This window comes from Halichoerus grypus, chromosome 10 (assembly GCF_964656455.1).
Source record: "Halichoerus grypus chromosome 10, mHalGry1.hap1.1, whole genome shotgun sequence".
Taxonomy (NCBI): domain Eukaryota; kingdom Metazoa; phylum Chordata; class Mammalia; order Carnivora; family Phocidae; genus Halichoerus; species Halichoerus grypus.
The window spans coordinates 115,770,085-115,784,896 of record NC_135721.1 but is presented as its reverse complement, the minus strand read 5'-3'; the positions used below and the strand labels follow the sequence as shown (position 1 = coordinate 115,784,896).

The 14,812-nt window shown below is 54.7% G+C and overlaps 2 protein-coding genes across 2 annotated transcripts; both read left to right on the top strand.

Moving 5' to 3' along the window:
- Positions 1-1,109: 1,109 nt before the first annotated feature.
- Positions 1,110-7,585, top strand: FAM83C (family with sequence similarity 83 member C). Its single transcript, XM_036079174.2, has 4 exons — positions 1,110-1,622; positions 3,785-3,952; positions 4,168-4,292; positions 4,817-7,585. Exons 1-4 carry the CDS (start codon positions 1,110-1,112, stop codon positions 6,246-6,248), a joined length of 2,238 nt encoding a protein of 745 aa, XP_035935067.1. The 3' UTR covers positions 6,249-7,585.
- A 962-nt stretch (positions 7,586-8,547) lies between these two features.
- EIF6 (eukaryotic translation initiation factor 6) lies at positions 8,548-14,516 on the top strand. The gene is made up of 6 exons (XM_036079179.2): positions 8,548-8,975; positions 9,110-9,195; positions 10,929-11,104; positions 11,650-11,826; positions 12,025-12,206; positions 14,231-14,516. Exons 1-6 carry the CDS (start codon positions 8,869-8,871, stop codon positions 14,238-14,240), a joined length of 738 nt encoding a protein of 245 aa, XP_035935072.1. The 5' UTR covers positions 8,548-8,868; the 3' UTR covers positions 14,241-14,516.
- Positions 14,517-14,812: the final 296 nt, after the last annotated feature.

Genomic DNA, 14,812 nt, shown 5'->3' with positions numbered 1-14,812 from the left:
TTCCTCCTCTGAGTTGGGGAGGAAGGCTGTGGTGTGGCCCACACCAGGTCAAGAGCATCCCTGGAGTGGAGGGTGTTGGAAACATAGCCATCTGGAAACAGCATTTCTCAGGTGTGGGCCTGGGCTCACTGCCCCAGGGGCGCCGGGATGCGTATAAAAAGCAAGCCCCAGAAACTTACTCAGACTTTCTGGATTTGAATCTCAGATGGGTGGAGCCTGGGGATCTGCCTTTTAACATTTCCCAGCTATTCCCAGGGCCTAGGGTGAAAGTCGCTACTCTAGATCCTTGGAGGATGGGCTCAGAACCAGAGTGGGGGTTGGACAGGGGACTGCGAGTGTCACAGTTATGGGGGTGGAGAGTGGCAGAGCCATTATGGGAGCAGAGAGGCCCGGATGGGGGACAGACAGGTGCTGACGTTGACAGTTCTGGGTGACATTCTGTTCTGTTCTTATTTAGGGCCTGTGTGCAGGTGTGTCAAGGCTTGGGTTACCCACCATGCTTTGGGGTTATGGCTAGTCTCTGAATTAGCATTTGGGCCTGTTTACAGGAGTTTGATCAAAATGTGTGGTCTGCTTATGTCAGCCTATACTCTGTGTCCGTGTGTCAGCCTGTCTGCTTGTGTGTTCACGCCTTTATCTCCATGTCTTGAGTCATTTATCCACCCTGGTGTGTATGTGCATGTGTGTGCGTGTGTGTCCCTGAGCACGGCTGAGTCCCTCTGGACCATAATCTAACCTCCCTGGGGGCTCTGGAAGGTCAGGGTTTGGAGGAAACTTGCCAGGAGCCTGGTGGGGATGGGGCAGATGCTGCTGGGGTGGGGCCAGGGTGGGGGTGGGCAGGAGTGTGTGCTAAGGGCCTGGCACCGCCATTTCCCTGGGCGAGCGAGTCTCAACAGCAGGCAGACAGGTGAGGCTGACCTGACAAGTTCTAGAGGCCGGGGGCAATGGGGCGGAGCCTGGCTCTGACTTAGGGTGGCAACAGGTCGGGGGCCCTGGCACACACAGGGCGGGCGGGCAGGCGGTGGTTCTCTTGGTTGAGAGCAAGGGTGCAGCCCCAGGGTGCAGGCCATGGAGCCCGCTGGAGGCTGAGGGCAGCCAGGTGGGCAGGCATGTTCGGAAGCCTAGGGCCTGGGGACTTGGGAGCCCAGGGCATGGCGGGAGCCCTGCGGGGCCGGGTGGAGGAGCTGAAGCGGCCGTGGTGGCGGGAGGCCTCACCGCTGGTGCTCCAGCACAGTGAGGCTGCCCGGCTGGCAGCCGACGCCCTCCTGGAGCGGGGCGAAGCTGCCTACCTGCGGGTCATCTCCGAGGAGCGGGAGCTGCCCTTCCTGAGCGCTCTGGACATGGACTACATGACCAGCCATGTGCATGGGGGCCCTGAGCTCAGCGAGGCCCAGGGCCCAGAAGCCTCAGGGCCTGACCGCCTCAGCCTGCTCTCTGAAGTCACCTCGGGCACTTACTTCCCCTTGGCCTCCGACATAGACCCCCCGGACCTGGACTTGGGCTGGCCTGAGGTTCCACAGGCCACGGGCTTCAGCCCCACCCAGGCTGTGGTCCACTTCCAGCGGGACAAGGCCAAGAACATCAAGGACCTTCTGCGTTTTCTCTTCAGCCAGGCCCGCACGGTAAGGGCCTTATCTCTTCAGACATTCATTTCACAGATGTGGAAACTGAGACCCAGGGAGGGAAAGGGACCAACCCAAGACCGCACAGCAGCTTAGGGGCAGCACTGGGACTAGAACCTCTGCGTGTGTTTTATTTACCGTGGTAACCCCTTGGCACTCAAGAACATTAGTCCACAAACATTCTGGAAATGCATACAAAATTGTGCATATTGCAGGGAGGGATCCTCGGCATCCTTCTTGGGAGAGGCTCCATGGCTTTCATCAGATTCTCAAAAAGGTTTATGATCCCAAACTAAGAATTCCAACCTTGGTGAACATTTGAGTCACTGCCTTGACCTACAGAGGAGGAAACTGAGGCCAGAGAGGGGCTGGAACTTGCTCAGGGAGGTCCAGTCAGTTGGTGAAATAGAGTTCAGGGGGAGAGAGAGGGGTCCTGACTCAGGCCCTGGGCCCAGGCTCGGCCCTGCCTCCTGGTGCAATCCCCAGGTGCATCTCACCCTTCACCCACTGCGTCACCAGCTGGGCCTGAAGCAGGGAAGGGGCGCTGGGACCTGGGCCTCAGTATGGCACTGGAGGGCTGCGCTTTCAGTTTTGTACCAAAAGGAAAGAGGAATGGAGGCTTCTGGGCTCAGGGATGGGGAGCAGGGGCTCGGGAGAAAGAGAAGCAGAAGAGCTGGTACAGGTGGTCGGTACCTGGGAAGTCTCCAGCCACAGCCTAACAGAGCTTCACTCCTGAGCTCTGATCTCTGACTCAGGAGGCAGGGGAATGGATCAGATGACCCCAGGAAGGATTTGAGGTGAGTTAGACTCTGTCTTTGTCTGGGGGAGTGGCCCAGAGGGTGCCCGCTGCAGAGATCAGGAGCCAGCATGCTGGGATCTCACGGATACCTCCAGAGCCTCCCTAGCAAACCTGTCCGTGCCCCAGGCAGGGGAGGGCCAGGCCTGATTGGCACTGGGAATGGGGTTATTAGTGAGGTGGCTTTGCTGTCGTCACTCCTGCCCCTTTGATCTTCCCTGCCTGACCTTCCCCCCACCTCTGGCCAGGCCTGTGCCAAAGAGGCATCCCCCAGCACTTTGCCTCCTTACCCCCATCTAGACCCCCCCACCCCCACCCTCTGGGCCAGGAGCCATGCTTCTACTCTGGGCTGCCACTGACTCTCAGAGTGACCTTGGGAAGTGCTTCCTTTTCCTGTGGGCCACGTCCTTGTTTGCTGAGCAGGCAGGAGGAAGGGAACATTTATTGAGCGCCTGTCGTGTGTGGAGTATTTTCACATCTAACCCCCAGAACTATGACATATAGCTATCATTGTCCCCATTTAACAGATGAGGAGATTGAGGCCCGCAGAGGTAAAGCAACTCGCCCAAGGCTGCATCACTAGGAAGTAGCAGAGTGAAGATTCGAACCCCATTCTGTCTGGTTCCAGCACTGGGGCGCTTTGCCTTGCACCTCTTGCCTCTCAGCCTGGACGACAAGACCTGGTCTCCCAGCACATATACGCAATGGGAAGAAGGGGCAGCTGGGGGCTTGATGGTGCAAGGGGTTTTTCAGGGCTTCTCTGAGGCAGTCCATTGTAGGAGGAGACCACACGCCCCAGCCCCAAAACTGAGCAGAAAACTTGGTCCCCCCTAGCGTGAGGGAATTGAGGGAGTCTGTGGGTAAAGGATACCACGCCAGACCTCTGCAGCTTCACAGGGAAACTGAGGCAGGTCTGGCAAAGGGCTTGAGGATCCCAATAACCATGGCTTGCAGCTCTAATTCTTGAGGAGGGAAACTCCAACAGAGCTAGGCCTGGAGCTAGTGGGAGAGTGAGGGCCTGCACTGGGAATCGGGGTCTGGGTTCTGCTTCTGACTCCCCTACTCTGGGCTTCAGTCTCCCCACAGATATCTTTGAGAAGCTCATGACAGATAAACACTCTAACCTCAAAAATATGCACACAGAAACCTTCAAACATATTCTGGGCATTCAAGACAGAGGAACCTCCCTGTGTCTAAGTTAAGAACCCCTGAGCTAGGTTGTTGCTAAAAGCCCTTCCAGTCCAGATGTTCTCCCAGGCTCCGGCCTGCCAATATTAAGCCCAGTTCTCTTTTCCTGGGACCCCCGCTCCTAGCCCTGGGCTGGGCAATGTTCTGGGCAGGGCTGAGATTCCCCTACATCCCCCAGGTGGTGGCTGTGGTGATGGATGTATTCACTGACATGGAGCTTCTGTGTGACCTCATGGAGGCCTCGAGCCGGCGTGGTGTCCCCGTCTACCTGCTTCTGGCTCAGGAGCACCTCAGGCACTTCCTGGAGATGTGCTACAAGATGGACCTCAATGGGGGGCACCTGCCGGTCAGTGGGGGACAGGGGCAGTAACCAGGGGGTGGAGTAGGGAGCTGGGGAGGGCAGAAGAGCCAGTGGGGTGGTCAGTAAGCATTGGGGGTTCAGGGGAGTGGGCGACTGAGTTCCCTTAGGTGTTTGAGGTTGGAGACTGCATGGGATTTGGATAGGGCTTGAGCCCCATTCTCTCGGGGTCACCACCCAACCCCCCTCCGTCCTTGGTCCAGAATATGCGTGTGCGGAGCACGTGTGGGGACACGTACTGCAGCAAGGCAGGCCGTCGCTTCACGGGGCAGGCCCTGGAGAAGTTTGTTGTCATCGACTGCGAACAGGTGGTGGCAGGCAGCTACAGGTGAGCGTGTGGGACAGGGCAGAAAGGGGCGGGGGGCTGTGCCACCGGCTGGTGAGGGCACTGGGGCTCTGGCAGCTTGAACTGGCCTCCCTCCATCCGGCCCCTCCAGCGTGGACTGAGCAGCTACCACGTGCCAGGCACTGTGCAGGGCGCTGGGGATGGTGTGGGGAGCAAGACAGCCCCAGGCTGGGCCCTGGAGGAGCTCATTCTGTGGAAGGATTGCTTGGATGCCTTTGGCATAGAAAATGACTGTTGCCCCTCAGAACTGGAGACTTCAGGGAATCTTGCCTCCAGTCCATTTTACAGATGGGCGGGTTGAGGCCCTGAGATGGGAAACCATGGGCCCAAGTCCTCTAAGCTGAGCTTGGATTAGCACAGACTCTGAAGTCAGAGCTCTGCACCCCTCCCCCCTCATTTGGGTCCTCAAGGTGGTGGAGTTGTCTTGATATGCCCCCCTGGTTGTGACCTCTGCCTAGCCCCAGGCTCCTGCACTTTGCCTTCTGACCCTGACCTTCTGCCCCCAGCTTCACCTGGCTTTGCAGCCAGGCCCACACTAGCATGGTGCTGCAGCTGAGAGGCCGCGTCGTGGAAGACTTTGACCGGGAGTTTCGCTGTCTGTATGCGGAGTCTCGGCCTGTGGAGGGCTTCTGCGGCGGCGAGGATCCCGTATCTCCCAGGGCACTGTGTGCCCCCCCAGCGGCCCTGGGCTTCAGGCCCCATGTGCCAAGCCCCACATCCTCCTCACCCTCCAGCACCAGCTTCAGCAGCATCAAACGCTCACCTCTCATGGGCCACTCCTCTTACCTCGCTCCGCCGGGAGGTGGTGGCTGCAGTGACATGCGTATGGGGTCCTCATCCCTCGGCCCTGCCCGCCGCGAGGCCAGTGGCCAGCCCTCCCCGCAGCGCCAGCTGTCAGACCCGAACCATGGCTCCCTGCTAGGGCCCTACAGGTCCAATCTAGGCAAGCTGGGCGCGTCCCCATGGTCCCAGTCCTCTCCTGCCCTCAATCACAATGGTGCCAGCCCCCTGACCCTAGCAGTGGGGTCGCCTCTGCTTGCTCGCCAACGCCCCCTCCTCCCCTCTGCCAATGCTGTAGCCCTGTCCCGGCTCCCAGAGAATGGGCTCCTGGGAAGCCAGGAGTGTAGCCCCCAACGAAGTCGCTGGGTACCTGGCACAGCCCTGGAGACAGTGGAGGAGAAGAAGGTGTCTCTGAGTCAGAGCCATAGCCAGTTGGATCTCCTTGTCCCCTTCCCCAGAGCCAGAGAAGCTGGAGGCCCTGATTCTGGGGTTAACCCCAACTCGGGCTCCCTCTGGCCTGGAGAGCAGGCTCCAGAGGACAGGAAGTTGTCCCCAAACCAGAGATACAACCAGTTGGATCTCCTGCCCCAGACCCCGGGTGCTGGGGGTACCCCTGAGTCAGGTTCCCCCAGACCTGGCAATCGAACCCCAGAGGACAAGAGGCTGCCCTCAAACCACAGCCAACTGGACTTCCTGGTACAATACCCCAAGGCTGGGGGCTCCAGAGTGCCCCCTGAAGCCAGCTCCTCAGCCAGGGCTGGCAAGCAGCGTCAAGATGAGCGACGACGGACCCTGGGCCACAGCCAGCTGGACCTCATCACAAAGTTTGGCCCATTCCGGGGTGAGGGGCCTGGGCCCAATGGTCTCCCCAAACCAAGCCCTGCTCGAAAGGCTGGAATGGGCTCTGGGGATGAGAAGCGGCTGACCCTGGGCCACAGCAAGCTGGACCTCATCACCAAGTATCATCAATCGCAGGGTGCCAGGCAAGGACCTGAGCCTGGCCTCCCTGGGGGCCCCACAGGGGGACATCTCAATGGCAGTAACAATGGCCTGTTTGGGGATGAGAAGCGGCTGACCCTGGGCCACAGCAAACTGGACCTCATCACTAAGTACAACAAGTCCAAGTTCAAGCTGCTCCAAAGCCGCTTTGAGTCCTAGTCCTGCTCCCAGCAGGGACGTGTCCCTCTTCCATCTACTTAGACTCTAGATTTACCTAGGTTCCAGACTCTGGGGTGCTCCAGCAGGGGCTGCATGGGGAGCAGAGGGTGTCCAGAAGCCCAGGTTAGACACTCGCTGGGCTCAGGATTGTTTATGCACACACACACACACACACACACACACACACACAGAAATGGAACCCACAGTACCTGCCATTTGCCACTGTGCTGTGAACTTCACACTGGTTAATTACCATCCTTCATCCTCACAATATCCTACAAGATAGACCTCTAGTAGGTATACATTTCTAAGATCATAGATATTATCTTCCCTATTTTATAAATGTGGAAGCTGAGGCCCAGAGTTTGATGGCTTGCTTGGAATCAGATCCAAGTCAATGGCAGAGCTAGGGCCCAAACCCATGTCTCTGACTCTTAAGATTGTGTTTTTGCACAGGGTACACTATTATCAACAGTTCACATGTCCCCATGCACACAAAATATGCACATCACAGAGATGCCCCAAATGCCTACACAATACACCAACAGGGTTCACATCCACAAACTGCACACCCATAGACACACAGTAAGTACACAAAGGTCCATGTGATAAACCCAAACACCCAGAATTCTAGCTATAGGTACTCAATAAATGTTATATGGCTAAATGAATGGCTACACAAAATATATGCATTCAGTGCACACTGTAGACCCCTCAGGATCCACAGATGATAAATATGCACATAACCACACACACACACACACATACACACACACACAGAGCCATGCACACACCAACCAGTATCTTCTTTGACCTAAGCTGTGTACCTGGCCCTGTACTGAGCATACCATAGGGCTGACAAGTGAATCAGACTCAGGCCCTGGGAGACAAGGAATAAATGCATAAACCATTGGGGGGCAAGACAGAACTATATCTAACTAAAGGCTAATTAGTGACAGGATGGTGGAGAAGGAAGGGCAGAGAGTGGTGGTGATGGTGGAGTGATGAGCAGTTTCAAAGGAGGCAGCCTTCGAGCCAGGCGTTGAAGGATGGGGAGGATTGGACAGATGGAGGAAAGAGGAATTTCTGGTAGAAGGAAGCAGATGAAGAGAGGCCAGGGAGAGGACTGGAGGAGTGCGTCTGAGATGAGCTGGGGAGGATGTAGAGGGCATGGATACTCAGACTCTGACGCACGCACGCACGCACACACATCATTTTGCTGAGTGTCCCTGGAAGCACAGGCTTTGACAGGTTCTACGTCCTTTTCCGGACCTCACCACCTGCCTGGGACAGTTGTCACGATACAAATCAATAAAGGCAGACATGCTATGACCCAGCAGCAGCCTGGTGTATTCTGAGAAAGGCGGAGTTATGGGACTGCATGTTGAGGGCTGGGAAAGGGCACCATTCAGCCCAATTATGGAGGGCTCCCTGAGGGAGAGTGGATGGCTGCAGAAGGGCTGGGGGCGGGCTGGGGGGGGGGGTAGGACAGGGGCTCCAGGCCCCCTTTACCCTCATTGTGACATTCTTAGAGGCCCTGGGGCTTTTGTGGATTCTACAAAATGTAGATCAAGTTCCTCTCATCCATGAGATCAGGTCCCTTGATTGCCACCATTTATCTCGGGGGCAGGAAGTGGCTGCTGACTGAGTGATCAAGCACATGCAAGGGGCACACAGTGGCAGCCAGTCAGGACCCACACCGTTGCCCATCTGGACCCTCCCTAAGACGCAGTTTTATCCACCCTCCCCTCTCTCCAATACCTTCTTCAGCCTGGTTTCTTCTACTTCTCTGGCCACGCCTCCTTCTCCAGCCTTTGTCCTGGTCTCATTTCTCCCCACTGGACGCCTCCATGGGTGACCTCATCCACCCCAGGCTTCAGCCCCAAATCTCAGTCCTTCACTCTCCCTTGGGCTCCAGATCTGGCCTGGACGTCTGTCTCGCACCTCACGCTCGGCCTGTCACCTTCCTCACTCCTGCTCTTCCTCCTTAGGCTTTACTTCAGTAAATACCTCCATCATCAATTCTTCGTGTCTCTGCGAGACATCCCTGGCTCCTCCTCTCTTATGCCTCGCATCCAACCAGCCACAGGTCTCGGTCAATTGTATCTCCTAAAAAGCTCCTGAATGAATGAATGGATGGATGGATGGATGGATGGATGGATGGATGAATGAGAGCATGCTTGGGGCGGGGCCAGGTGGGATCCGGACCGGACCACTTGCAACCACGGAGTCCGCCAGGGGGTGGAGCTACGGTGGCCGCCTGCGTGGCGGGGTGCGCCGAGCGCTCCCGGAAGTCTCCCTGGGCACAGGCGGAAACGGAAACCTACTTAGGGCCGAGTAGAAGCCTTCGCCGCGTGCGAAGGTTGCGGTCGCTTGGTGAACCTGTGTGGAGGGATACCGGAAGGGACAGGTCCGGACTCCCCTCATTGTTAGTGGTAGAAGCCGGAGGATTCGGGGCTAGAGAGTCTAGAGAGGCCCAGTGGGCGGGACCCGAGATTTGAGGGACCGAGAGGGGCGTGGTCGCAGCGGGGCCAGAGGGGCCGAGGCCGGCGAACCCGGACCCAGGGCCGGTAGAGGATCCTCGGGCCCTGAACTCCCGGTCCCGCAGCCCTTAGGCCTCATGGCGGTCCGAGCGTCTTTCGAGAACAACTGTGAGATCGGCTGCTTTGCCAAACTCACCAACACCTACTGCCTAGTGGCCATCGGAGGGTCGGAGAACTTCTACAGGTGCGGCGGGAGCCCCGGGGCCCGCGGGCAGTGGGGTGGCTGGATGGCGGGGAGGGTACTGGGAGTCGGGGGCTCTGGCAGAGTGAGGGCTCACGCCCCTCAGCCCCGTAACCACTGAATCCGTGTTCCTACAGTGTGTTCGAGGGTGAGCTCGCCGATACCATCCCTGTGGTGCACGCGTCCATCGCCGGCTGCCGCATCATCGGGCGCATGTGTGTGGGTAAGCCGGGTGGAAGACGCGGAGTGAGGGAGTGGAGCCGCCCAGAGCCTTTAATTGTAGCCTTGGAGGGAACCCCGACTGACCCTGGGATTTCCAGGCTTTCATCCACTATCTCCAGAGACTAGAGAATCTCTCAGGCCTGGGCCAGACCCAGTTAAAGTGTCAGCAGATCTGACACTGGCGAAGGCTTCGGGATCATAGAATAACAAATAACATTTAGTGCTTTCACTCTTACACTTGATTTCTTTCCTTCTTCACCCAGATACTGGCGGGTAGGCATTATTGCCTAATCTGACTAATGATGAAGCTAAGATCCAAAGAACCCAAGTGTCTCACCAGGTTCCACACCTAGTGTGAGGGAACACTGAAATGTCATCTCTCCCTTGCTACTGACTCTGGGCATGTTGCTTCCTCTTTCTGAGGATCCAGTTCTGCCACTACAAAATGACAAGCTAAGATTCTGGGTCATCCTATTCAGTTGTCCATTTAAATCGTAAATCCCCTTTACCGTGTCTCTGAGTGGCATCCGCATCCTACGCCCCTACTTCCCATCACTGTTGAGTCTGGCCATTGGTCTTTTCTTGGAGCTGGATCTGTCTCACTGTCACCCCTTATTTCTTTACTATCACCCCTTCTTGCTAGTTCTGTTCATTGGAGCCATATAGGAGTTTGTTCTTTTATTTTTTTGTCATAAGCCTGATGACCTTGGCCTCTGAGGATTTTCTTATTCAGGCCAAACACTCTCATCCCTACTCATGACCTTTGGACTTGATGCTGGGTGTTTTTTTAATAATGTGTGTAACTCAGAGTTCAGAAGTTCAGAATTGTGTTCTTGCAGCGGTAGGCGGAGATTTAGTTATTGTTGTCACAATATAATTGTAGTTTGTTCATTCTTATTGCATTTGGTGTAAGTATATACCACAGTATATTCAACCATTGTGTTGACAGTAGGCATTTGGGTAGTTTTTGGTTAGTTCTTTTTTGTTTTGTTTTTTTAAGAATTTTTATTTATTTATTTGACACAGAGAGAGAGAGAGCAGCACAAGCAGGAGGAGTAGCAAGTAGAGGGAGAGGGAGAAGCAGGCTCCCTGCCGAGCAAGGAGCCAGATGTGGGGCTGGATCCCAGGGTCCTGGGATCATGAGCTGAGCCGAAGGCAGTTGCTTAACCAACTGAGCCACCCAGGCGTCCCTGGTTAGTTCTATTATGAATAGTGTTGCTCTTTCAGTGAACACATGGACATGTTTCTTTTGGATATATAATACCTAGGAGAAGAATGCTTGGGTCACAGGGTATGTGAATATATGTAGCAGGTGATGCCAGATAATTATCTGAAGTGGTTGACCAATTTACACTCCTATTGGTTGTTCCATATATCTTTGCTGACACGTGGTATTGGCATTCTTTTAAAAATTTTAGCCTTCTGGTGTGTCGTGTTACCTCAATTTTTAAGTAGCAAAATATACAACTAACGCCAAGAGTTCCTCTTGCTAGTCCTGGTCCCCCAGGGTTGATGATGGCAGAGTGGATGGGGTGTGTTGGGATAGATTCCTGGGCTATCTCTGGCCTACCCAGTGGGACTCCTGGTCCCCCTGGGTGTTGCATGGATCAGTAGGTTGGTGGGCTGGGTTTGGGCCTAAACCTTTCCTGGGGAAGCTAACCGGGCTGGATTGTGTCTTCAGCCCCCTGAGCTTCGCAGGCATCTTGCCCCACCTCCTAATTTGGGTCTCTCTAGGGAACAGACACGGTCTCCTGGTGCCCAACAACACCACGGACCAGGAACTGCAGCACATTCGCAACTGCCTCCCAGACTCAGTGCAGATCCGGCGGGTGGAGGAGCGGCTCTCAGCCCTGGGCAATGTCACCACGTGCAACGACTATGTGGCTTTGGTCCACCCAGACCTGGACAGGGTAAAGTAGCCCGATTTGGCCCAGGAGTCACAGGACCAGCCTAGTCAGTGGTTAGTCACTGTTCTTGCCTGTCAGGCAGGACTTAGGGGTGTCTCTTGTGGTTTCTCTTTATACTTGGGCTCTCTCGTGACAGGCATTCATTGGATAGTGGTAATAGAGGCCTTCCATGGTGTGGTCAGTGCGAGAAAGAAGCTGAGGAGGGTATTAATCCTTCAGAATCAGGGAGATGGACCCATCCTGTTCTGCAACCAACGCCAGGAGGGATAATTGACAGTTGAACTCTTGAGTGTGGGTTAGAGGGAAGAGAGTGATGTGGAGACCAGTCTGTCCGCTCAGGGCATGCACAGATATTAGGGGCTCCGTAGCTGGTCTAGACTGCTCCAAGCTCTACTCCCTCCTTTTTCTGTGTGAAGCTTCCATATGCAGCTACGTAGCACTGGAATGAGGGGCCTAGGGAGCCAAGCCCTGGGTGGTTCTGGGCATGGAGGGCCCTGGGTTCCTTGACCTGCAAGTTCTGGGCTGAGTACCGTGCCTTTGGCTAACAGGAAACAGAAGAAATCCTGGCTGATGTGCTCAGGGTGGAAGTCTTCAGACAGACAGTGGCTGACCAGGTGCTAGTAGGAAGCTACTCTGTCTTCAGCAATCAGGGAGGCCTGGTACATCCCAAGACTTCAATCGAAGACCAGGATGAGCTGTCCTCTCTTCTCCAGGTCCCCCTTGTGGTAAGCGTTCCTTTCTCAGACCTCCGCCTCCTGCTGAGGCAGATCCTTTGCCCAGTGTTAGGGATCGGAGTTATTACCCGTCACAGTTTGCAGTTGGGTTTGAAGGGCAGGGAGCAGGGTTTGGGGAACCTCCTCATCAGGGAGCAGCAAGACTTTGGCTTTTGGTGCCATGATCCACACTGAGCCATCCCTTGGCAGGCGGGCACTGTGAACCGAGGCAGCGAGGTGATTGCCGCAGGGATGGTGGTGAACGACTGGTGTGCCTTCTGTGGCCTGGACACAACCAGCACAGAGCTGTCAGTGGTGGAGAGTGTCTTCAAGCTGAACGAAGCCCAGCCGAGCACCATTGCTACCAGCATGCGGGATTCCCTCATCGACAGGTGTGTGGGCCTCTCTTCTGCCTTTGGAGGGTAGGGGAAGGAGAAGCCACCTAGAATGGGAGCCACACTGCGTTCATACCGGTAGGTTCTCCTCGTGTGGGAGGGCACACCTTCAGCGCTGCTGAGGGGTCACAGGGCACAGCCAGCAAGCATTGCCTGAATATCTGCTTATCGTCGTCTCTGAAGGCTCAGCTCAGCAAAGCTTCCCTCTGGGCCATCTTATTTTCTCACCATGTTGTTCTGTTGTCTGTGGCTGCTTGTGTGTCCATGTCCCCAGCCAGCAGCCGAGAGCCTGAGATAAAAAGCTGTTTACAGAGCGAAGGAGGGGAAGCTGCTCTTAGGAACTGAGGAGACCCTAAGGGGCTTGTTGGGGGTGGGGTTGCATCAGAATCACAGTCATCTGGATTTTTATGGGTTTAAGAGAAAAGTGGGTTCTTGGGCCCTAACCCTGGAGAGTCTGGGGTGTGAGGCTCTGGAAGAGCAGCAGGTGTGGATATTCACCCTTCCCATGGAGGGTTCTTCTCAAGGCATGCCACCCCCCAAGTATCACAGGAGCCTTTATGAGGATAGGAACCCCATAGCAGAGCAAGCACTCAATAACAGAGCCCCTGCTTACAACAGGCAAAATTACCCTTCATTCTCCCTTCTTCATTCATTTGTTCACCTGATGTGCATTGAGCCCTGTTCCCTAAGTGTCTCGGGAAGCTCCAGTGAGACACTCTGGTATCCAGGAAGGTTTTGTGGAGGACACATCATTTAGTCTGGACCCCGGGGGAATGAGTAGGTATTTGAATATGCAGAGATGGAGGGGGGTGGGGGAGGGTGGAGCACTTCAGACAGACCCTGAGATGGGAAAGTAAGGTGAGTGTGAAGGGGAAAGGTTGCATTGCCGGAGTGTCAAAGACCCTGAATGCCCACATCAAGAAGTTTTTGACTGTAGGCCTGTGATTTTGACCTTTAGTCTCTGTTGAGCTGCTTGTTAATGTAGATTCCTGGCATCACCCCTCACTTACTGATTGCCTCGGTCTGGAGTGAGACCCAACCATGTGTGGTTTATTTTAATAAGTTTCTCTGGGTGATTCTGATGGGGAATCAGCATTGGGAGAGCAGTTGAAAGGGTCTGAATGGGAAAGTGGTACCAGTGGTTTTGTCATTTGTTCAGTAACTTTTTTTGAACATCTACTATGCCAGTCATGATGGTGATGAGTAAAATACACCCTCCCTGCCCTTGTGGAACATAGACTCTTACAAAGAAGACAGTATGTACACAATCATTTAATTAAAGAACAAAATTTAAAACCTCTTAGCAGCCTAAGAACAGAAAGAAATTTCTGCAACCTGATAATTGGTACCTACTAAAAAACTATAGCAAATGTTGTATTTAATGGTGAAACTTTAGAAACTGCTCTTAAAGTCAGGCAGAATTGCCCACAGTCCCCAGCACGGGTCAGCTCTGGTGGTCCTAGCTCATGCAGTTAGATAAGGGAAGGAAGTGGGTATTAGAAAGGAAGAGCCAAAACTCATTGGCTCCTTTGGTTTTGAACCCATTGATTCGAGGTGCCCATGAGAGCTCATGATGATGGGGTCAGGTAGGTGATTAGAAATATGTTTTCTAGTTTTACAATTGTACACATAATTATTACCTCCAGGAAGAATGTTCTGGCCCTATTCCTGCCACTGGGGGATTTGTGGTCTGGGCATGTCCCTTCTCTTTTGAATCCCCTTACTCCCTTCTCTGATGTTTGTTGGACTTGACTTCTGAGGTTCTGGTTTATGATGGATAAGTTTGAATAAATTTGAGTTGAGTGGGGAAGGAGTTACTTTTAGTTTTTAAGCACTGAGAGTTCTAGACTGGATTGTGACTCAAGGAAGCAGTGTAATCTGGGGGTGGGGGGCTCTGAGTGTGGCTCTTCAGGGCTGAGCTGGAACAAAGGGGTAAGGGTGGAGGCAGACATCTTAAGAATAAAGGGTGAGGTGTGCTCTGAGAAGCACCCTGCTGACAGTGTTCCTTCTTCTCTCCCTAGCCTCACCTGAGTCACCTTCCATGCTGTTCTGTGGGCTCCTGGCTCTGGACTTTGGCTCCCTCCATGCCCCACCCAGTCTGTTTTGGATGTTGGCAGAGAGCTCACTGGGACTGAGTGGCTGGATGCCCAGCGTTTCACCTGTGCCCATCTCCTGAATCTACAGTTACTGCAAAAATCTGCCATGTTGTGCTGTCTGTCAGGCCTTAAGGGCTCCTGACTGACTGCTCTGTTTGCTGTGCCACCACCACCCCCCATTAAAGGGCAGCTGCCTCTGGCTATTCTTGAATGTGTTGTTTGGGGGCCTCTGCCTGCAACCCTCCTTCCCTAGCATTGTTCTGGGGGAAAGTGGGTAGGATGCACACACACACGTCAGTTTCACAATCTCCCACCCTCCAACCCCCATGATCAGGATGGGTGGCTTCCTCCCAGGGCAAGAGGAGGAAGCTCTACTGTAGTTCTCGCATTTTCCACACACTTAAGCCTCATCCTTCTGGGCTTAAAGGGATGAGAATCTGTTCCAGCTCTCCTCTGGGCCGGTATGAAGACCTGTGAGGGGTCTGAGGCACCTGGCTATACGGCGGT

What these genes read in the sequence shown, in the direction of transcription:
- FAM83C (XM_036079174.2), top strand. Translation starts at nt 1,110, where the DNA reads ATGTTCGGAAGCCTAGGGCCTGGGGACTTGGGAGCCCAGGGCATGGCG. An exon ending in TCAATGGGGGGCACCTGCCG is followed by an intron (nt 3,953 to 4,167) that starts GTCAGTGGGGGA and finishes TCCTTGGTCCAG; the next exon opens with AATATGCGTGTGCGGAGCAC. An exon ending in GTGGTGGCAGGCAGCTACAG is followed by an intron (nt 4,293 to 4,816) that starts GTGAGCGTGTGG and finishes TTCTGCCCCCAG; the next exon opens with CTTCACCTGGCTTTGCAGCC.
- EIF6 (XM_036079179.2), top strand. Translation starts at nt 8,869, where the DNA reads ATGGCGGTCCGAGCGTCTTTCGAGAACAACTGTGAGATCGGCTGCTTT. An exon ending in GGGTCGGAGAACTTCTACAG is followed by an intron (nt 8,976 to 9,109) that starts GTGCGGCGGGAG and finishes GTGTTCCTACAG; the next exon opens with TGTGTTCGAGGGTGAGCTCG. An exon ending in TCCACCCAGACCTGGACAGG is followed by an intron (nt 11,105 to 11,649) that starts GTAAAGTAGCCC and finishes TTTGGCTAACAG; the next exon opens with GAAACAGAAGAAATCCTGGC.